The 24,227-nt window shown below is 45.8% G+C and overlaps 1 protein-coding gene across 1 annotated transcript in view; it reads left to right on the forward strand.

Moving 5' to 3' along the window:
• The window catches only part of LOC127237590 (lysophospholipid acyltransferase 2-like), a 120,921-nt gene that overhangs the window by 92,539 nt on the left and 4,155 nt on the right, over window positions 1-24,227 (forward strand). The window contains 6 exon segments of the mRNA XM_051205946.1: window positions 2,613-2,668; window positions 7,993-8,047; window positions 15,511-15,694; window positions 17,176-17,368; window positions 20,170-20,273; window positions 22,911-22,975. Coding sequence (XP_051061903.1) covers window positions 2,613-2,668; window positions 7,993-8,047; window positions 15,511-15,694; window positions 17,176-17,368; window positions 20,170-20,273; window positions 22,911-22,975 — 657 coding nt within the window.

The raw sequence follows: 24,227 nt of genomic DNA on the forward strand, positions 1-24,227 counted from the left end.
AGAAAACAAGTTACATGAAGGATGCATATGCACAGTGGGTACTCTAAGGACATACACTCAGAAGTACACACTGCATCTCTTGGACATATTACATATGATACCAGTGGCTGAATACGCCACTGTGGTATTACTTGAATTTAGCCATTATTTTTATCAGTTTGTTTTAATTACATGGCCATGGGGATCAGAGTTTAGAATTGAATGGCATTATTAGAATCAGGCAGGATGAGAACAATGAGCCCCCCTCCCCCCAGGGAGATGTCCATCTCAGGGTATTTGTATAACTCTCAAGGACTTGAAGGATGCCTTGCAAGGCAGAAGTGACAGTAGGCCCTGTGTGCAGAGTAACCTGGGGGATTAGGCCACAGAGCAGTGATTTCCTAGGTAACTGTAAGAATTGGCTTTTAAGGGAGCCAAGAGAAATCCTTCCCTCTCAAGCACAGGGAATTGGAGAGCAGCCCTCATCTGACCTTTTCCCTGGAGCTTGAAGTCTCAAGGTCACAGCTGTGACTCTGAATCCAGAGTGAGATCTGGAAAGCAAACCCTTGTGCCCCCGTGTGCATGCACTGAGGGTAGTGCCTCTGCTGTGGGCAGTGTGGCTGGTGGAAAATCAATGTTGGAACCTTACTGCATGGAGCCTGAGCCTCTACCCATCATGACCAACTGGCTCTGGCTATCCAGTGAGGGTGATTACATGTGGTGTTTTTGGGGGCCTTTGAGAGGATAATTTGGTGAGATTCCTGGCTCTCCCATAATGTAGAGCACACACTCTGCCTGTTGGTAAATGTAACCTCTGATTTATTAAAGTTTTAGAAAGTTAAATGATCATCTGAAAGCTGATACTGTGATAGGTGGAGTATGATGCAGTGAGGGGTGGGGTGTGATGCAGGGGTGGGGTGGGGTGTGATGCAGGGGTGAGGTGTAACACAGTGAGGTGAGGTGTGATGCAGGGGTGGGGTGTAACACAGTGAGGGTGGGGTGTGATGCAGGGGTGAGGTGTAACACAGTGAGGGGTGGGGTGTGATGCAGGGGTGGGGTGGGGTGTGATGCAGGGGTGGGGTGTAACACAGTGAGGGGTGAGGTGTGATGCAGGGGTGGGGTGTAACACAGTGAGGGTGGGGTGTGATGCAGGGGTGGGGTGTAACAGTGAGGTGAGGTGTGATGCAGGGGTGGGGTGTAACACAGTGAGGGTGGGGTGTGATGCAGGGGTGGGGTGTGATGCAGGGGTGGGGTGTGATGCAGGGGTGGGGTGGGGTGTGATGCAGGGGTGGGGTGGGGTGTGATGCAGGGGTGGGGTGGGGGTGTGATGCAGGGGTGGGGTGTAACACAGTGAGGTGAGGTGTGATGCAGGGGTGGGGTGTAACACAGTGAGGGTGGGGTGTGATGCAGGGGTGGGGTGTAACACAGTGAGGTGGGGTGTGATGCAGGGGTGGGGTGTAACACAGTGAGGTGAGGTGTGATGCAGGGGTGGGGTGTAACACAGTGAGGGTGGGGTGTGATGCAGGGGTGGGGTGGGGTGTGATGCAGGGGTGGGGTGGGGTGTAACACAGTGAGGGTGAGGTGTGATGCAGGGGTGGGGGTGTGATGCAGGGGGTGGGGTGGGGTGTGATGCAGGGGTGGGGTGGGGGTGTAACACAGTGAGGTGGGGTGTGATGCAGGGGTGGGGTGTGATGCAGGGGTGGGGTGGGGGTGTGATGCAGGGGTGGGGTGGGGTGTAACACAGTGAGGTGGGGTGTGATGCAGGGGTGGGGTGTAACACAGTGATGGTGGGGTGTGATGCAGGGGTGGGGTGGGGTGTGATGCAGGGGTGGGGTGGGGTGTGATGCAGGGGGGTGGGGTGGGGTGTAACACAGTGAGGGTGAGGTGTGATGCAGGGGTGGGGGTGTAACAGTGAGGGTGGGGTGTGATGCAGGGGTGGGGTGTAACACAGAGGGATGGAGTGTAACACACTACAGTTTTCTTATTTGGCTGATTTGGTTTTCCTCTACAAGTTAGCCATTCAAGTTAGAATTCTTACAAGACATAGGAGAAACGCTGTTATTTCTTGTAATATATGTAAAACAATTTCTCTTCTCTGTAGCCGACACCAGGCTCCTGGGTGGCTGGCATCAGTATGCCCAGCTTTAAGCATGGGGATGGCACACTGCCCTTCTCTGTCCGTGTCTCCCTCTTGCTGTTCGGCTTGGCTCCTCTTACACTTCTCACCCAAACCTTTAGTTTCTGCTCATCTCCCTTCCTCAGGAGTCCTCTGTTCTCTTTAATGTTCAGCCTTGGGCAACAGGCCCAAGGGATGCTGGGGGAGGTATGGGGGAGGTAGTCAGTCACCACCTGGCCATATCTGGAGTCCTTGCACTTCTGACCACAGGCCCTCCTGATAGGATGCATAAGTTGAACGAGGCTGGCTCATTGGAGATTGTTTCAGGTATAGGGCCCTATTTTTATTTGCTTTTTAAAGCCACAGAGAAAGAAAGCCTTCATTTCTTCTCTCTTGCACCTTCTGCAGAAGGAAGCCCCTGAGTTGTTAGTGAGTTTTAGACATGGTAGAAACTTGAGGATTTTGCTGTCGTGAGTGACACCCTCCGTTTAAAATGTCTACTTTTGTCTCGTCACAGCCCGATGATGATCATTACACAGAAGATCACTAGTCTGGCTTTCGAGATTCATGACGGTAAGAATCTGGAAGTTAATTCTTCATTACATAAACGAACCCTATTTTCATAATCTGTTGTTTGAGATACTACCCTAACTCTGAAAGGGAGGGAGGGAAAAAAAGGAAAGAGAGACAGTTTTAAAGATTATTAAAATGTGCTTTAACTCCAGCCCTGTGTATTCTCTTGATTTTTAATTCTGTTCAGAGATAAAAAGCAAAAATAGTCATACGGCCCATGTAACAGACCCTTGGTCTAAGTCAAGTTTTATTCTTAATTTTGTTTGTCTTACAGTATATTGAAATTGTATTCCCAGCACTGGGGAGGCAGAGGCAGGTGGATGGATCTCTGTGAATTTGAGGCCAGCCTGGTCTACAGAGTGAGTTCCAGGACAGGCTCCAAAGCTATAGAGAAACCCTGTCTCAAAAAAACAAAAAACAAACAAACAAAAAAAAGAAATTGTGTGCTGTTCCAACCCTATACCTTTGTGTTTCTACCCATATACACACATACACACACGTTTTCATAGACTTTTAGTATACACATGTACCTATTTTATATATTTAATAAGTGGTTATAGGAAATGCCAGCAATCAAGACTCCTCGGGTTGTTGACTTGCATTCCTCATAGGTAGGAGGGACAACTCTTCTCAGAGAGTTGTCTGTATGTGTCCCTGCATATGTGTCCCCTAATCCTGTGCCTCCCCCCCACCCAGCCCACTCCCCACATGTGGGCAGGAAACAGTTTTGATGGTTGGGTGGGCCAAAGAGGGGTTTTCCTCCTTTTCCCTTTTGCTACTGACAAGCAGTATTATCTACTTTATTATATGGGGTCAGGGACATAAGGGACAGCTGTGTGTTCAGCTACAGCTCTGCTTTCTGCCCTTCCGGAGGAGCAGAGCATCTTGTGCTTCTGGAGCCCCGCTCTCCTCATCTCGTGATTCTGCTTTGGGTTTCTCTTTTTCCTGTTCACACTGGAGGGCCTTTTTGTGCATTGCAGTTCATGGACGCATCTTGTGGTTCTTGCATTCTGAGCAGTGATGTGGGCAGAAATTCCCAGACCCTGGTTCTATGAGCATGGAGCACATACCGTGGATGTTGCAGATCCCAGCACCCAATTGTCCTTAGGGGCCCGAGACCCACATGTCACACTGACAGGTCCCACCCGGAATGAGAGCCTAGGAACATACTGGGTTGGGAATGTCATTCTGTCTGTATTGCTCTGGAAGCACCTGAAGGCAGAATATGCTAAGCTCAGAACTGAAAGTACTGCAGGGCCCTATTTTTATTATCTGGTCTTTGAAATCGATTTAACAGTCAGGTTTTGATCAGCCTGCCATGTTTCAAGAGTTCAGATCCTTTAGCTTTGATGTGACTCTTTCTGCAAATTGAAGCATTCCATCTTACCAGACACCTTCCTGCAGATCAGCTACTTCCACCATTTGCTGGCCCAGCTCTTCCCAACCGCTTGCTTCCTCAGTGGCTCTCACAAGAGAGGACATCCTTGTCTGTACTGAGAACTCTAAGTCCATGCCTAGCTGGGTCTCAGTATGCAGTGTCCACCTGGCTGGGGTTTGTTCTGAAGGAGATACTAAACAGTGAATGACAAATGTGCTTGTGAGGCCCAGGAAAAGCCATGAGCAGGCTTCCCAGAGTCTCCCTCGAGTGATCCCCAGCTCCAAGTGTGAGAACACCTGTGATGGATGTATCCTCTGCCAGGAAATTCATTAGACCTGGGACCCAGCATGCTTGCCAGAGGCTGCACAGGCAGACATCAGTGCCTAGTAGGTGTCAACGATGTAAATTCCTGATGGTGGAAAGGTGGATATTGAGAATAAACCATGTCGACACAGCCCCAGCCTAAGAACACTTGTCTCACTGTAGGCCTGTGCCTGTCAAGCTCCTGGCACCAGCAATGGGTCATGCTTTCAGGCAGGCTCTACTGAGGGCAGCAGCAGCAGGTCATATGAACTCTGGGCAGTGGGTTTGGACCTCTCTCCCATGGGTAACTTCTAGGTTAACTTCTAGGTTGGTGTTGAAACATCTTGCTCCCCTTACAGAATACAGCCTCCTCCCCTGCTGCTTTAGTTCTAAGTTATGTGCAAGACACTACTGAGGCATCATCACTGAAGCTGGCACAAGCTGGCAGTGGTTGGTCATGCCACTAATATGTTTCCTGTCAGGCAGCGGGGAGGTGTAGGTTTTGTTTGTTTGTTTGTTTTCTTTTCTTTTTCTGTGAGTTTTCAAGAAAGGGTTTCTCTAATACAGAGCAATATGCTTTGGAGCCTGCCTGGAACTAGCTCTGTAGACTAAGCTGGCCTCGAACTCAACAGAGATCTGCCTGCTGCTGCCTCCCAAGTGCTGGGCTTAAAGGCGTGTACCACCACTGCCTGGTTTGATTGTTTTGTTGCTAAGCCTAGCTGGGTTCTTGTACTTGATAAGGGAATATAAGAGTCTGATTTTTAGCTTACGCTGAACTGTATTAATTTGCCTCAGTGTTTGTCTTCTAGCTTAAAGCTAGCTTAAATTTCTGAGTACCCAAAGTTTGAACCGAGGTGGGAGGCTGGGCTTATATATAGCTAGACAAAATTTTTTATCTTTAAGTTATATATTTATTTTCCTTGGTTGGTTTGGAGTTTAAAACAATAATAGCCTCCTGGGTCAGCATAGCAGGCTACACTGGTACAGAAGCCCCACCCTGCACTAAACACTTTGAAATGCTGTGCATGGGGCTGGGGGTGGGTGACTCACTGTATCAAAGCATGGGGACCTGAGTTTAAATCCCTGGAGTCCACCAAAATCTTGGCATAGTGACATACACTTGTAACTCCAGCGATGGTGGGGCTGTAGATAGGAGGATCCTGGGGCTTTGGTGGATGACCACTTTAGCCAAAATAATCATGAGTTTACTTAGAGATCTAGTTTCCAAAAGAAAAGAGAAAGAAAGAAAGAAAAATACTATGGAGAGCAATGGGAGAGGACACTGGACATTGGACTCTGACTTGTCATGCATGACTGGGCATTCCTGCACACAAAAAAATACTGAATAAAACACAACAAAAAAGCCAGGCAGTGGTGGTGCTCACTTTTAATCCCAACCCGCAGGAGGCAGAGGCAGGTAGATCTCTGTGAGTTCAAGGCCAGTATGGTCTACAGAGTGAATGCCAGGGAGGCCAGGGCTACACAGAGAAACCCTGTCTTGAAAAAAAAAAAATCAAAAAACAAACAAACACAACAAAAAGTTTGTGTAGCAAAGCTTGGCAGCACAGGAAACTGCTAACCTGCTCTTTTAATCGGGGAGGGAGGGAGGGAGGGAGGGAAAGAAAGAAAGAAAGGAAGAAAGAAAGAAAGAAAGAAAGAAAGAAAGAAAGAAAAAAGGAAAGGTTTTCAAGAGAACACTGACCCTCATCTGCTTAGATAGCCCTAGATGGTCTGAAAACCCTAGATCTGTTGGAAAGTGTGGGTCTGTGTATAGTGGGGAATAGAGCAGTTGAAAGTGGACGGGCCCTCCAAGATTCCCATTGTGTTCTCCTTTTAAGTGGGATTTGTGGATTTAGTTTTGTTTTCTCCATATTGATTCCAAAAAGTAGGCACATGCCCCTTGAAGGAAACGTCAAAATATAAATAACTCTGAGGAGAAGGCAAAGAATCCCACCTCTGGCCAGGATCCCCTGGGAGTCAGAGCCACATTTCAGTCATCTTGGCTTCTGTCTTTTTCATAGGTCTGGGCACCACCCCCCCCCTTCTTTTTTAAACTAGATTTATTTATTTATTTATTTATTTATTTATTTATTTATTTATTTATTTATTTTGTGTGTGAATCTTTGGCCTGTATCAAGTGTGTACTGTGACTGTGGTGACCAGAAGAGGGTACCAGAAGTCTGGGATTGGGGTTAAAGGCAGTTGTGAGCCTCTGTGAGGGGTCCTCTACAAGGGCAGCCAGTACTGTTAACTGCCATGTCACCCCTTCAGCCCCATTTTTTGGTCTCCATTGTTTTCAAAGATAAATATGCAATTACACTCCCTTCCCTAATTATTGAGTGCATAAGTGACTTTTTTCTGTTAATACATGAGGTTGTGACAGTCCTGTCCTAATTTCAGATGCCATTGTTGATTATTTCCTTAGACTAGGGGTGTCTAGGATGAGAGGAGAGAAATGTCCCTCGAGTCTTTGATCTGTTGGTTTACAGAAACATAAGTGGTCTTCTCCCTACTAGACCGAGGGCCTTACAGCAGGAAGTCTGTCTCCTGCTTTTTCTAGTGCTGAGGTCCTCAGTGCCTTTCTCTCATGTCTGTACACGTGTTCTCCATCCTATCATGTGTGCGTTACATAATTGAGATCATGTTGTGTGAATGAGAGCTTTCAGGAGTTCTGTGTACTTCTGTGTAAAAGTGGTGGCTTGTTCTTGAGCTTGACATCTTTCTGCTTTGGTCTCCCGATAATTAATTAATTATGTTTTCATAATTAATCATGAAGTTAACAGTTTGTATGTTAATTGGTTGTCTGTGTTTCTTTTGTTGTTTGTTTTCCCTGGTTTTTATCTCTATTTATCTCAGCGTCTTTTAATGGCTTGAGTTTTACATCTTTGGGTCCTGTTACCATTTTGTTTTATTTTCTACAAAAGCTTTCCAAATGCATTGTTTGCTTCTTAATTTAGTCTCCCTCTGGCCTTTAAATTTCATCTGGTTTTTCTTTTCTTTCTTTTTTCCCTTTTCTATCTATCTATCATCTATCTGTCAATCCATCTATCATCTATCTATATCTACCTATTTATTGGTGTTTAAATTGTATTTAGTGTTCATTCGTCATTTTTTTTAAAGCATGTGGATCTATAAGTTGATACTTAGCTGTAGCAATAGCCTCCTAACTGAGACTAAAGACACACTAGACAGGCAAAGGCGATGCGTAAACTTTTGTTTTTATTCACTGGCACTTATGAGAACCAGTGTGCTATCACTGCTCTTTGTTGAGGTGCTGATCATCAAAATCCTTAAGGAGTTTTAATGCATCTTTCTGAAAAGCTATAACACTTTCTGTTAAGGATAAGGATAACAGATCCGAAGGTTAAAATGTATTCATTTGGGAGGTTTTTCTAATTGGATAATAATTTCCTTCAGACTAAGTAACTAGTAACTTTCATTTCCCCATATGTATTAAGTATGCACAGAGTAAGGTGGGTTGGATCACATGATAATTCAGATGTTACTTGATCTGTGTCAATATGTGACAGAAAGAGACAGTCATTGGGCTCAAACATGGGAGTATAGCATGGATTTCAAATGTGGCTAGTTCCATTCTAAAGAGAAAACAAAACTCACAGAAGTGTCTCTTTCTGATTCTCAGGGATGTTCCGGAAGGATGAAGAATTGACCCCGTCGCAGAGGGGATTAGCTGTGAGGTACGTGTCTTTGGATCTACTATGGATTGTACTATTTCACTGGCTTACAGAAAGCAACCTTCTTCCCTGTGCACTGCTGCAGGCCACCAGGTTGTGCTGTGCTAGGCTGGCGGTCTCTCCCGGACTCCCCCTAAGTCCATACCTGTGCCTCTGTACCATGTGTGCCTCCCATGAGCCATGTGAGGCCACTGGTGTCATCTCTGTGGGACTCTCAAAGACAGATGCTTGGTCTGCAGGTGTAGTGATTGCTGCTAATAATAGTAGCTGCCACTCACAGGGCAGCGGCCTGGTAGCAGTCACTGGGGCAGTATATTAACAGCACAAATGTGCAACACAGATGTTACTGATATTATTTGAGGAATTTATTCAGTCATCTTCTTTCTTTGTTCTGCTCCCAAGAGTGGAAGAGTGATTTAAGGAGTGGCTTGGTTTCCTGGCCAATTCATTTTCAATCTAACATGATTAAAGATGAAATATACTCCTTTTACCTTTAAAGAAAGCATTTCCTTTGTAGTAGCCTGTTTCTAAATACAGAATTAGAGAATGCATGGCTGCAAGAACAGTGGTCCTCAACCTGTGGGTTTCAACCCCTTTGGATCAATTTGTAATAATGAAAATACACCCTGCATATCAGATATTTACATTACAATTCATAGCAGTAGCAAAATTGCAGTTATGAAGTAGCAAAGATAAATGTTATGGTTGGGGGTGAGCACAACATGAGGAATGGTATTCGAGGGTCTCTGCATTAGGAAGGTTGAGAACCACTGCTCTAGAATAGGGGGATGATGTTCATGGCCGTGGACAGATGTGCGCCACTGTCCACCTCTTTGCCCCCTATAACACATCTGCACGCTTTCTCAGGGATTCCCTGTCTTCTCTATGATCAGTCTTCATACAGCAGCACAGAACCATTGACTACACTTACGTGACAAATAATTGGATTGGTTATTGACTTTTCCTTGGCCTTGATCTACCCCAGACACTGTCATATACAGACGGCAGCTCTGATTCTCCTGTCCCCCTCAGGCAACCGCCTGGCAAATGGCCAGTCCCAGTTAGCTTCAGCTTTGCACCTGATGAACAGTAGAAGGAAGCTAAGTAGAAAATACTTCTCTTGTTGGCTGGAATAATTTTGAATTTTTCACTCTATTTTTAAAATTGTGGTCCTTGGGGCAAAAGCAGTGACTCACAAGTTGCTGTTCTTGCAGAATACCAGGTTGGTTCCCAGCACCTACATGGTGGCTTGACACTAACTCTAACTCCAGTTCCAGGGGGTCTTACACCCTCTTCTGGTTTATTTGGGCACCAGGCACACATATATATGCATGTGGCAAAGTACCCATACATTAAATCCTTAAAAAAAAAAAAAATGGGGCTAGAAAGATGGCTTAGTGGTTAAGAGCACTGGTTGCTCTTCAGGAGGTCTTGAGTTCAATTTCCATCACGTACATGGTGGCTCACAGCCATCCATAATGAGATCTGGTGCCCTCTTCTAGCCTATAGACATGCATGCAGGCAGAACACTGTGTATATAATAAATAAATAAATCTTTAAAAAAAAAAACCACCATGGTCCATCATGGCCCTTCGTATTGACAACAAATCATTTGCTTAGTTCTCTCTCTGAGAAGATTTTAGATTTCTCTCTTCCCAGAACTGCAATACTCTCTCCCTCTTACTCATGTTAGAAAGCTAAATTTCATTTCTTTTTTCTTTGTAGTAGAAAGTTCTTTATTAAGATGTCTTCCCCTTTCCCATCCACACAGCCCATGGGCTGCTAGGTACTCACCTCTGACCTTAATCAAGTTCTTTTTTTTTTTTCCTCTTGGTGGGTCATCATCAGCTTTGCAGGACAACTGTTGTATTGTCATGCTTTCCCTTCTAGCCACCACCTTCCTGCCACTCCTCTTTGTCACAGTACCTCTGTTGCTGGTGTTACTTTCCCTCCAGGTCCCAAGGCCGCTTCAGCCCCAAATAAGAGACATATTAATCATTAAACTGTTGGCCGATGGCTAGGGCTTCTTATAGGCTAGTTCTGTCTTAATTATTAACCCACTTCTATTAATCTATGTATTTCCATGTTGTCTTGGCTTACCGGAGAATGCCCAGGCTTGTTACTCCTTTGTGGTCTACATGGTGTCTCCTCCAGGTCTCTCTCTGTCTACCTCTCCCAGAATTCTCCTAGTCCTGCCTATCTCCCTGCCTCTATTGGCCAAACAGTGTTTTATTCATCAACCAATAAGAGAAACATATGTACAGAAGGACATCCCCCCATCTCTTCATCTTCCATTCTCCCCTGCCCACTATGGTCAGACATGTTTCTTTTCTTTCTTGGTTGCCCTTAGTCTTCAGCCTTGTTGCCATGGTGATCAAGCACAGCAGCATCACTGGTCCAGCTGACTGCTCTTCACAGGATTCCTGGGCACCATGTTCTCTTGCCCTCCTGCTCAGCCATGTGCCCCTCCCCTGTCTGACTGACTGTTGCTGTACCCCAGAACTGAGACCTGAACTTCTTAGCTGTCCCCAGGTGCTTCCATGTGGTCTGGGGGCTTGAAGCCACTCAGTCCTCTCCCTCGTCTCCAGCCTCCGGTGCCCACTGCCATTTCAGGGTCCTCACTTGGATAGCAGTAGGTCTATTCCAAATACTGGTCCTGATTTCTGTCCACTGCTGCCACTTGCTGGCTGATAGCATCATTTGCTATTGGGGGCTGATGGGGAACATAAGCAGGTTTCATTTTCTTACTGCAAGTCCACTAGAAAGTTTAGTAAACTTTCAGTCATCACCACTGTGCCATCCTGCTCCTCTAAGATCTAGGAGGCTGCCTGCCAGAGTGCACTTGATGCTCTCTGTAGCAGATTTTTCGGGTTGAGTCCATTGATGCCCCCCCCATCCCTATGTGTATTTGTGTGTGTGTGTGTGTGTGTGTGTGTGTGTGTGCACATGCAAATACATAAGCCAGAACAGAACATCAGTGTCTTCTTTTGCTTTCCACCATAGTTTTTTTTTTGGGGGGGGGAGTTTCCAAGACAGAGTTTCTATGTGTACCACTGGCTGTCCAGAAACTCACTCTGTAGACCAGACTGGCCTCGAACTCAGAGATCCACAGCCTCTGCCCAAGTGCTAGGAGTAAAGGCATGCACCACCACTATCCAGCTCCACCTTGTTTTTGAAACAGGGTCTGTCATTGTACCTGGCTGTTCTGGCTGGCCAGTAAGCTGTTAGGATCCTCGTCTGTGCTTCGGTCCTTCCCTGCTCCCTCCTCCCCAGTACTGTCTAGGATACAGGAATGGGCTCCATCCTTTCCTACCCCTCCCTCCCATACCATCTAGGGTACAGGACTGGGTTCCAATGTCCCTCACACAATACTGTTTACAGTACAGGAGTGGGCTCCATCCTTCCTTGCCTCCACCCCATCAATACTGTCTGGGGTACAGGAATGGACTCATTTCACTTACTGAAGAATCAAATGCAGGCAAAGTTTGAAAGGCAAGCAAAGACCAAGTTTACTCAAAGAGGATGATTTTATTAGAGTCTAAGAGAGAAACTCCAATGCAGGCAGCTGTCAGTCTTGGTAGCTGGGGGTAGGGGTTGGGGCAGCAGTGCCATTTGAGTTAAGTGGCCATGTGAGGGGAACTTCAGAAAGAGTCAGGACCAGAAAAGTCATCCTGAGGTTCTGGCCAGCCTCTGAAGAAGGGCAGGGAGGGAAAGTTGAACTTCCATCAGAAAGCTGGATAGACACAGTAGAACCTTACAGTGGCTCGGGACAGGAATTCTGGGAAGGAGATATGTGGTATTTAATTAAAGGGCTAATTATTCTGCCTGTCCCTTTAGTGTGGCCTAAGGTGAGCCTGCCTTCCTAGCGTGGTGCCTTGTTCAGGTGATTGACTAGCCTAACTGGCTAACTCTTTGATGGTTTTGGTAGCTGGAATGTTAGGTCTCTGCCCAGGCCAGAGATTACATCCTGTTGACCAGAAAGAACCGGTTTTCCCTTTATGGGTCTTTACTGTTACTGTGTCGTTGCCCCCTCTAAAGAGGTAACCTTGGAATCATTTGGATGATGGATTAAAGATGAGGCACTGATAACCCATTTCACTATGGGAGACAAGAGCTGCTGCTCCAGTGCTGACCAGAGGGATCATTTATCATCTGGCCTGGTGTTCTAGTCCCCACAATAGCATACAGTTCTGGGCAGGTTTATTGGCTTCTAAGGAGGCAAGAAGCCAGGGCTTCCTTCCGGCATTCTTGGCCAGAGACTGAAGGACCTTTGTAGAACATCTGCTCTTGAGTCGCTGCCCTGAGCTGCCTGTCCAGTGTCTAGTGCCTGTTTTCATTGCACACCAATGTCATAGGTGCCCATGGCCATGCCCAGCTTTGAATGTAGGTGTTGGAGACTTGAACATGGCTTCTCTTGCTTCACACAGAGTACTTTTACTCACTGAGTGGCCTTTCCGTCTCCAGAGATGCTTTGAGTAGGCTTTGGGTTGTTTTAGTATTTTTCTTAACCTCTACCGATTTATACATAAAATAAAGAAAGAAAGAAAGGAAGAAAGAAAGAAAGAAAGGAAGGAAGAAAGAAACTGTAACTTCTGACCACAGCATCCTTCTCTGAAACAGCCTGGAGCTCCACACTATTGCCTTAATTTACCCACTCCTCATCTTGTTCTGGGATGGGAGAACCACGTCAGGTTGACTTCAGACTTGCCAACCTCCGGGACCCTCCCAAGATAGATAGGTGTGTGCCACCCAGCCACTCCCTCTTCAACTTTAACTACCCATCTCAAACTCTAGCCCTCTGCCCTGCCCTGCTTTCTTCATAATGTGTACTGTTTGCTTTCCTCAGTCCTTTCCCAACCCAGGCACAATGTCCTAAGGTTGAGAGCTTTGTCTGCTTATCACTACGTTCTGTCTCCTAAGCAGCCAATGATGCTTGCCCCAGGAGACATTTGTGCATATCTGGAGACACATCTGATTGTCGGAGCCCTGAAGGGTTGACTGCTAGTAGGTAAAGGGCAGCACAGAAGTACTGACCCTCAGTCGGGGGAGGCTAAGCAAATCCCGCTGACCTAGATAACACACAGGTGATGTCAGTGGGTTGAACAAATCAGCAAGTCTTTTATGTGGGGAGGGAAAGAAATAGTGGGCTTAGGTATTATAGTGACTTACTCCATCCACCACCTCACATGGTTTGTTTGACAGTTGAACCAAAACTCTCCAGTAAATTATGTGACTGAGAGGAATCTGCTTGTGACCCCAGCACTTAGGAGCTGGAGACAGGGACCACAAGGCTGAGGTGTTCCTCTAGGCCAGCAGTTTACACCTGTGATCCCAGCCTCTAGGAGCCTGAAGGAAAGGGGCTGTTATAAGTTCCAGGCCAACCAGAACCACAGAGGGCTACGTAGCAAGACTGTCTCAAACTGGGTTCAACTCCACACAATGGTGGCTCACAACTGCCTATAACTCCAGTTCCAAAGGATTTGATGCTCTCTTCTTGCTCCCTGTGGCTCATGCATGCTTGTGGTCTACATGAATTCATTAGAGGTGCGTGCGCGCGCACACACACACACACACACACACACACACACACACGATAAATAAATATTTTCTAAAGCCACACTAAAACACAGCCCACAAACACCACTACCTCAACAAAAGAAAGAAAAAGGTATACTGGAAAAAATAGATGGAGTTTGTGATGGAGAACTGTTTTCAGACATCCTTGTTCTCTGTTTCTCAGCTCCCACAACTAATCCTTCAACTGACCCCCCCCCCAGGTGCTGCTCCCAGCGTGCCATCGGCTACAGTCCCCTGCCTGGTCTTCATTCGTCCACTATGCCCACACACTGGGCCACAGTGGCACTTTTAAAACATGGCCTTTAGAACCTGCCTGTAATTTTTCATCTCGTCCTCTGTGGCTTGGAAGGCAGGCCCTGTGTGACCTTACCTCAATTAGCGTTCTTTCCTCTGTGTCTTCTTCGTCATGATGTCAGCGGCGCTATCACCGAGTGTACATCACCTGTGCCCTCCTTGCTCCTGCCCCTAGATTCTTCATTGCCAGGGTTTGTACAGCTCTCACTTCTGTTCAGCCTCTGCCCAAATGGGATTCACCAAAGAGGCTTCTCTGACTTCTTTATGTAAATAGACCCCTTTCTCATTGTGGCATTTAGCATCTCTGAAGATTACATATATTATTATAAGGTTACATTTCTGCATATAAATGATATCAGTGCACACATGTCATATGTATATATGACGTCTGTATATATGACATCTGTGTTGTACAATGGGAGGATAAGCTCTGTGCATGCCGGATTTTGTTTGCTGACTACACTGTCTGCAGACCCTGGAGCCTGTTGTCCACATGATGGGCACATGGCATGCATTTGTTGAATGAGCAGGCAAGTAAGAAGTGAGCGACGATTCCTCGTGCCCCATTGTGGTCATCTTAGGTCATTAGGAGAAACCTAAGTGAAAACCCTCTGTAGTTGCTGCTAAAGAGCTGTATGAAAACCCCTACTGTTCTATTTCATTTCTATAAGATACTTTAATAAAAAGTAACTTAGGGGAGAGAGGGGGTTTATTTGGCTTACAATTCCAGAATGTAGTCTGTCTTAGTTAAGATTTCTATTACTGTGATAAAAATACCATGATCAAAGCAATTTGGGGAGGAAAGGATTTGTTTTAGCTCCATCCCCATGGGAAGCCAGGACAGGAACACAAGGAAAGGGAGGCAGAGCTGATTTAGAGGCCATGGAGAAGTGCGCTTACTGACTTGCTCCTCATGGCTTGCTCAGTCTGCTTACACACCCAGGACCAGAAGCCCAGGGGTAGCACTGCCCATATCAATCACTAAGAAAATGCCCCGCTGGATTGTCAACAGACCAATGTCAAGGAAGAATATTCTCAACTGTGGTTCTCTCTTCTCAGGTAACTCTAGCTTGTGTCACATTGGCAAAAGAAAAACCAGGACACAGGTCACTATAGCAGAGGAGTCACAGTGGCAGGGGCTCAAACAGTTGTCATGTCACCTCACAGTAAAGGGCAGGGGAAAAATCAGTGCAGCGACACTCGCTTGGCTAGCTTCCTCCTAGGCTGCATCATTCAGGACTCACTTTCTAGGGAACAGTGCTACCCATGATGGCCTGGGTCTCTGCATGTAAACTAACAGCCAAGATGATTCCCCCCAGGCCCACCTGATCTACAAAACTCTTCCTGAAGACTCTTCCCAGGTGAGAAGGCTGTGTCAAGTTGAGAGTTTAAAATTAAGTAATGTATCTATTCAAACACAGATATGTTGAGAATCACTCTGTTCCACCTCCCCGGATTCTTACATAGATGCTCATGAAAACTGAGGTGTGTTTTGTTTTGGGAATGGTAACAGTAGTGAGCACACGGCTGCCGGTTTCTGTGGCTTGTCCCTGAAAGTGTCTCTCGCACCTTACTAGCATGTCCTCTCATTACAGACGCATGCCGAGTCTCCTGGAGTATGTAAGTTATACCTGCAACTTCATGGGTATCCTGGCAGGTCCTCTCTGCTCTTACAAAGACTACATTACTTTCATTGAAGGCAGGCCATCCCACATGTCACCGTCAAGTGAGAATGGAAAGGAAGAGGCACAGCATGAAAGAGCAGATCCATCTCCAAACGTAAGGGCATGAGGCTCGTCTGGAGCTGTGGCTCTATAGCTTGTCTCTCTGGCTTTCTGGAAAAGTCTAATGCTTTCACTTGTTGTAATTCCCCCATTGATTTCTCTCTTTTTCGCTTCCTGGGTGTGTATGTGTGTGCAAGAGTGCATGTGCATGCATGCATGTGTGCATATGTGTGTGCACATGTGTGTATGTATGTATGTGTATGTGTTCATGAGTGTGCATGTGGTGTGATTTTAGGGATTAAACCCAGAGCATTGTCAGGGCCTGTGTTGCTAATGTATTAAGGCAAATAATTCTACCACTGAATTGCATCTCTGTCCTCCATTCCCAATTTTTGTTTTCATTTTTTTAAAAAAATGCTTATGTGTCTGAGTGTGTGTAGGGAGAACCATGGTGATCAGAAAAAAAGGTATAGGATCCCCTGGAGTTGAAGTTACAGGCAGTGTGAGCTGTCTGAAGTGGGTTCTGGGAACCAGACTCTAGTCCTCTCGTAACTGCACAGCACCTGTCCAGCCCTCTTGTCCTGAAGCTGACAGTGACCTTACTCTGAAGCCTGGCCTTGAACTTACAATTTTCCCATTTCAAACCTCCCCAGGTAGCTAAAATTACATGTCTGCACCACCTGCCTGGCTTTCATCTATTTCTTTAAAAGTATCTTTCAGGAAAACCAATTCTTTATACTCTACTAGTTGTGCTGTCTAGTAGAGGCAAAGTCATGATTAAAGAACAAATGTAAGTCACTGTGTAAGGGGCTGAAGAGATGGCTCAGTGGTTTAGTGCACTTGTTGCTGTTGCAGAAGACCCAGGTTTGATGCCCAGCACCAATGTGGCAGCTCACAATAATGCATAACTCCAGTTAAGGTATCTGCTCTCTTCTGACCTCTGTGAGCACGAGGCACACACAGTGCACCTGCAAGCATACAGGTGAAACGATTCATACACATAAAACAAATATAAAAAGAAAGAAAACCAATCCTTAGTGAAAGCAATGCTATCCAGTGGTGGGTCTTACATGGCAGCCCCTCATGGGTCACCACTGGAAACACTGAAGGCTCCTTTTCCACTCACGTTCTCCCCTCCTAATGATGATAGTCAAGTCTTACTCATGGGGCCGGGGAGATGGCTTAGTGGCTAAAGCACTCACAAGTGTGAGGGACCATAGTTTGGATCTCCAGAACCCATGTAGTGGTAGTGTGTCACACTTGCCTGTAATTCTGTCTCTGGAAGGCAGACATAGGATCCCCAGAGCAAGCTGACCAGCACGACTAGTCATATCAGGGAGCCCTGGATCTGATTGACAGACCCTTCTTTGGTGATGGAAGTTAATGAGGGTGAAATGCCCCGGGCAAGGCGCCTCCTGATTTTTTATCAACAGCCTCAGGGTTTGTTGCTGCATTGCCAGGATATATCTGGTGGCGGTGTGTGAAATGTGCAAACAGAGTCCTGTGAGGTTTGTGACTCTCATCTACCTGTTCCAGGCAGCAGTCACGGAGAAGCTCCTCGTCTGTGGACTCTCTTTGTTGTTTCATTTGACCATCTCCAATATGCTACCCGTGGAGTACAACATTGATGAGCATTTCCAAGCCACTGCCTCATGGCCAGCCAAAGCCAGCTATCTGTATGTCTCTCTTCTGGCTGCCAGACCTAAGTACTATTTTGCATGGACCTTAGGTAAGTAGCATGTAGACTTGTTTCTATGCTGAAGTGTATCTTGATTTCAGGCAGTGGCCTGGGGTTTTTGTTTTGTTTTGTTTTGTTTTTCTGTGACTGTGTTGTATTGTACCTGCTGGCCTCAAACTGCTGAGTGCAAGCAATCCCCCTGTTTCAGCCTTGCTAGTAGCTGAACTGCAAGCACCTCACTGCATCCAGCTCAAGAGCGCCCTCTTGAGTATATACAGTTGAAGAACAAGTAGAACAAGTCATTTTGCCTAAGAAACAAACTCCTGAAGTTCATGAGCAAGGCCCATTTTATTATAAGGTAAAAGTCAGTGAATAGGTGAGGTGACAGCAGGTACTTATCTTAATGCCTGTTGTGTGCTAGGTTCTATGAGCTTGATTGGATACTAACATGAATGGGGTAGTCCCTGTCTCCAGGGTACCTGTAGTTTAGTAGGATTTTTAATACATTTGTTATGACACCATTAGATATGGTTTATTATGATCAGAACTGCACTGGTAAAGTGTGAAAAATCACATCAGTTCACGAAAGTGTCCATGACACCTGACAGGTGGACCATAATAAAGAGTTTTGTGCCTTTAAGGCTGAAGAGGTGTGTACACGTGCCTGGACCTTGACTGGCGTGTTGGGGACCGAATGGAAAAGATGGGTCTGGGGAGGAGAGAACCCTCTCTCAAGCCTTCTGCTGTATGGCTGCACAAGCCTTGGGAGGCTCCAGATGATGGTGTCATGAACTGCCAGTATTCAACATTTTCATGTTATCGCCACATAAATCGTCTTGAGTGTAGCAGTGAACTCCCGATGTTCCTGCCCACAAACAAACAAATGGAATAAGGTGGATTTTAGCCATTGGATTATTAAACCACTAGCTGCAGGAATATGGGTTTTCTGTACGCATTTGGATTTGTTGGCAGCCTTGTGTGGTGGGAGTGGGGCTCTCTCTATGTTCTTATCAGACGTTATCTTTGATCCTATAATAAGCCTGCATGATACCATATTGGTAGGCTCACCATGAAGGCACAGCTGTACCCTTCTTAAACCTGACAGAAGGGTAAATCTTGATTGCTCACTGTCTCACCAAATTATTTATTTATATATATATATATATATATATATATATATATATATATTTTTTTTTTGTTTAATCAAATGAGAAATAAGGAATAAACAATTTGAGGGTAGGATCCATGTCTATAAAGGTGTGTTGTTTTGCTGCATTTTGATGGGTTTCCGCTAGTTTGGTCAAGACACAGATGGTATGAATTAGGTACACTTCCAGTTGGTTGGGAAGGACTTACTTGGGGCAGAAACTTCATATCTTGAGCAGGTTTGTAAGCAAAGATGCTGATGGCACACCATGGTGAACGGGTTGAAAAGCAGGTTCTGCAGACAGAGTGGGTTGTGGTGAGCCAAGAAGGAAAGAAACGAAAACATTAGCCCCCCCCCCCCCCACATGTTTCTATCTATAATAAAGGCCAACATGAACGCACTGAGCTCAGGGCAGAAGATTCCCAGCAGTGCCTTCCAGATGGCTGAGCATTCTCCACCGTATTATAATGTGTACCCCAGACTTTTTAATCTCACCTGTCTCCTCTTACTTCACATCTGGTGTTTTGTTAGCTAACCAGCTGCCTTTAACAGGGTCATTATTTTCACTGTGTGTGATTTTTCTAACCTCTCTTAAAAATTAGAATTAACCAGGGCTGGACAGACGATGACTCAGTTAAGGATGCTTGTTGCTGTGGCGAGTGCCTTTAATCCCAGCACTTGGGGTAATCCCAGCACTTGGGAGGGAGATGCAGGTGGATCTCTGTGAGTTCAAAGCCAGCCTGGTCTGCAGAACAAGTTCCAGAATAGCAGGGCAATATAAAGACCTTGTCTCAAAAATTACAACAGCAACAACAACAAAAACAAACCGTTTGTTGCTCTTCCAAATGACCTGAGGAGTTTGGTAGATTATAACTACCTGTAACTCCAGCTCCAGGGGATCCAGAATCCTCTCCTGACCTCCATGGTCACCTGCATACATGTAACATGTACAAAGAGAGAAATATACACACATGCACATTTTTAAAATTAGAGTAAGTCATGGACTACGGTTGCAGCTCACCAGCAAAGGGCTTGCCTAGAAGGTTCAAGGCACAAGGTTCAATCTCTCAGATACAAGTAAATAAAAAGTCTCCTTTTACTGTTTAAGAGTAAATCATAGTACAAACCTTCTGGAAAAATAGAGTAGATATTTTGAAGGGTGGGAGGCGATGGCTCAGCATTTAAGAGCATTTGTTGCTCTTGCAGAGGAGCCGTTTCAGTTTCCAGCACCAACATGGTGGCTGACAAACATCTGCAACTCCAGTTCCAAGGGATCTAACACCTTCTTTTGACCCCTGAGGGCACCACGAATGTACACAGTACATAAAACATGCATGCAGGTAAAACACCATCTTTAAAAAACAAAACAAGGGGCTGGAGAGTTGGCTCAGAGGTTAAGAGCACTGCCACTCTTCCAGAGGTCCTGAGTTCAATTCCCAGCAACCTCATGGTGACTCACAACCATCTATAATTAGATGTGGTGCCCTCCTCTGGCCTGTAGGGTTGGTTACACTATATATATATATATATATATATATATATATATATATATATATATAAAATAAGTAAATAAGTAAGTCTTTAAAACAAGACAAAACAAATATGTGTATATATACATATATAGTGCATACATTGTAATATTTCTGATATGTGTGTATATATGTATAGATTGTAATGATATTTCTAATACTTTACTTTGTGACAGCTGATGCCATTAACAATGCTGCAGGCTTCGGTTTCAGAGGATATGACAGGAATGGAGTGGCTCGTTGGGACTTAATTTCCAATTTGAGAATCCAGCAAATAGAGGTTAGTAAATGATTAAGATGTTAATCATGTGACAATTTTAACACCACAGTTTGCTTTCACAGTTATGGCGAGCTGTCTTTAGAGTGGTGCTAATGGGTGTTGACCACAGTAAGACTCAGACCTTTGGGGGTTTTTTGTAATAGAATAAAGAGTTTCTTTGGGCTTATAGAAGGTGAGAGTCAGATGCTGAGATCTTGCATCGTGAACTGCAAGCATAAAGCAGGGGTGATCTAGAGATGGCATGAGTCTTTAACCTGTTTGAGTCCACCTCTGATGACACACCTCCTCTAACAAGGCACACCTCCTAACCTCCCAAGACACACACACCTCCTAACCCTCCCAGCAGCACCATCAACTGGGGATTGAGTGTTGACATACGTGAGACTATGAAGGGGACATGTTTCACACATGGATTGATGTTTATTTTTATACGAAGATTCATGGATGGTCAAGGTGCTGTGAGTCAATGACTGTTGAGTGTTTGGCATAACACTGGATGCTCACACCACCCCCTTTCAGGGCTCGTAGAGGAGGGGGTGGAAAAAATCAAAACCAAATGACAGGGAGGAGGGCTGTGGAACAACATCCCGACCATCACCCCATATTTACTGGTGGTAGACTACCCCCTGGTGCGCGAATATGGCTGGTGACTTAAGGGACCTCAGGAAGCTGTAGAAAGTGCTGCAAGTAGGTTTTGACCTGGAAAGTACAGACATACAGTGTTTGTAAATCTGCAGTCTGGTGTCTTAGGGAAAGTGAAGTGGGAGGTGACTAGGTGAGGCCTGGAGGAAGAGCATCCTATGAGGCTGGAAAGGGCAAGCCATTCCCAGGGCTGCAGGACAAGGTGCTGTGGCGAGGCCAGAGAAGCAGAAGCCACATCAAACAGCCTCAGAAGCTGCCAGCACCTACAGGGCCACTCACAACTGGTTCTGGGGATCTGGTGCCCTCTTCTGACTTCTAGAAGCACCACATGCACAGACTGCATAGACACACTCAGTGAAAAACTCATAAAATAAAATAAGTAGGGAGGGGAGAGGAAGTGGTGGTTGCTGAAGTAAGGTAATGAACGGGTTGAGATTTACAACCCTTGACCCTTTGGCGCCACTCTGAGGAACCTTCCAACCCCCCCCCCCCAATGGAGAGACTGTTATTTATCCACATTTTTATGGTTATCCATAAAAAGGGTAGGGTTTGTCCACACCCCAAAAACCGGAGTTCTTCCTCCTGGGAACATGTAGCATCACCTTGGGAATGAGGAAGAGAGCATTGGTTCCCTGGAGGAGGACACAGTGACCACTGCTAAATGCCCCAGATGTCAATGAGATAGGGGCCCAGGAACAACCGTACCGTTACGATTTAACAGTTCTGCAGGGAGGGGGAAACAAAAGGTGACACAGATCTGTGGAGGCCTGTAGCCAGGGCGTGGGGGGGTGGAGGGGTGGGGGGTGGAGGGGGGTAGGGAGTGCTGAGGAGGCATTTGTTTAATTTTATCTTAAAACGTAAAGATTAGGGGGCTGGAGAGATGGCTCGGTGGTTAAAAGAACTCACTGCTCTTGGGAGGACGAGTTCAATTCCTAGCACCCATGTGAGGCAGCTCACATCCACCTGTAACTTTTATGGATCTGAAACTCTTCTCAGGCCCCTGTGGGCACCTGCACACACATGTAGATATGCAGAGGTGCGTGCGTGTGTGAGTGCATGTGCGTGCACACACACACACACATACACACACAAACATTGCATTGTAATAACTGTTTTCAAGATGGCAACAGCTGCCAGTGGATATATTGGGGACCTAATTACAGTTGAGAACCATGTCTGTATGAGATGTCTGGAATGTCACAATCATCATCAAGATGCTGCTATTGGGGATGATGGCAGCCTGTCAATCAGAGATCAGGGTTTTGATATGTAGATGGGTAGGTAGGGAAGCTAGACAAGGTCATCAATGACCTTGATGTGATAAATAGAGTGTGGAATCTAATGTGCCAGAAGGAGCTAGAGATGTAGCTGCTCACAACGATTGGCTGTGCACTGACCATGTGTGGTAGCCCTTGGTTTGATCCCCACCATCACCGTAACTGAATAAGAGGAAGGAAGATAGTTACATAGAATGACATCAGACAAGCTGCAGCCCAGATATAGACATACACATCCAGGAAGTGCTAAATGTAATAATATTAGCTTGACCACAGAGGCTTCCCAGTCTGAGAGGTTCACAGCCCATTGCTGTCTGGAGACAGTGTGGAGCTGGGGGAGCTTCAAGATCTAGAGTAGCCAATGGGGCCTGAGAAACAGTTCTGGGTGGCTGTGACTGTGGACAGCCTTTACCTGGAAAGAGACAGAATGGAGGATAGGGAAGGTGAGGCAGTACTATCCAGGACACAGGGGCGAGCAGATCACTGTGTGAGTGGACTTCTGTGTGTGATGACCTGGGAGAACATGGCAATGTCCTTCTGATAGATGATGCTCCGTGGAAGATGCTTCTGTATTAGAAAAGTATTGAGGAAGGAATCGGTGCTGGGTCATCATTACCCACTGACTTTTGGTTTTAATTTCTTAGCATGCTGAAGCATTATTATGTAGACGTAAAGCTCATATTTTACTGGCCAAAAAAATGATCCCTTTGTTTTTCAGATGTCAACAAGTTTTAAGATGTTTCTTGATAACTGGAATATCCAGACAGCTCTTTGGCTCAAAAGGTATGTTCTTTCAAGAGTCACCCTTGGGCAGGCTCTGGCATCAGCATTGGGCCTCAGCTTGCTGAGGTGACGTTCTTCATTGTCAGTGTGTTGGATGCCATCATGGTCTTGATTTTACCCAAGTTATACCATTAGCGTCCACTGAAGTAAGGCTTGGAATTGAGTCACAAACATCCCTATGTTGGTGTCACCTCCTTCTGGTTCAGGTCTGCTGATGTCTGGGTAGGCAATTAAATAAATGCATACAGGGCAGAGGTAGTGTACACCTTTAATCCCAGCACTAGGGAGGCAGAGGCAGGAGGCAGGCAGATCTGTGAGTTCGAGACCAGCCTGGTCTACAGAGCTAGTTCCAGGACAGCCAAGGCTGCATAGAAAAAACTTACCTTAAAAAAACCAAACCAGACAAAAACACAACAAAACAGCCAACCTCTGGAACTGACTCAACTGCTCTTTATATGTTGGACGTGAGACATACATGTAGGACCAAAAGACCCATTGTTAGTACTCAGGCATCTGTACTGGCCTGCCCTTGGGGTTCTGACAGGACACACCCTCAGCTGGAGCCACTAAGAGCACCCCCCTGTGCACATTCACTACATCCCCTTTATTTTATTTTACTACATTCCCTTTTAAAAGGGTCCTGCCTACCTCCCATTTTTCTCTCTTTCTGCTTCTCTGCCCCCTCCTCTCCCTTTCTTTTCTCTCCTGCTTCCCCAGTCCCCAGAGGCCAGTCTCTCCTCCCTCCTTTTCCCATTCACTTTCCCTCAGTAAAAATACCTCCACCCAAGCTGTATTGCATGGCATCTTTCTCTCAGGAGCTGCTTTTAAAATTACAATACCCAGTCCCCACTCCTTAGTAAGAACTCACAATACCCTTAACATTATAGCTGGAGGCTACAGAAATGGCTCAGCAGTTAAGAGCATTTGCTGCTCATGTAGTGTTCAACTGTCACCACAAGGTGGTTCATAACAATCAGTAACACCAGTTCCAGAGGACTGATGCCCTTTTCTAACCTTGACAGGCACCAGGCATGCATGTCATACACATGCATGCATGTGGGCTGGACATCCATACACACAAAATAAAGTAACTTGAAAAGCAACAACAAAATCTTACAGCTGTTCCCTGGAGTGCAGATTCCAAAGGAGAGCAAGACTGGCAAGAGCACTGAGAACTGAAAGTCAGATGTGTCTCAGGATGTGAGGTTGGGTGGAATAGCACACACCAGAGATAGGTAGTGGGAGCAGAAGT

The sequence above is a fragment of the Phodopus roborovskii genome, unplaced genomic scaffold (genome assembly GCF_943737965.1).
Source record: "Phodopus roborovskii unplaced genomic scaffold, PHOROB, whole genome shotgun sequence".
Lineage (NCBI taxonomy): Eukaryota > Metazoa > Chordata > Mammalia > Rodentia > Cricetidae > Phodopus > Phodopus roborovskii.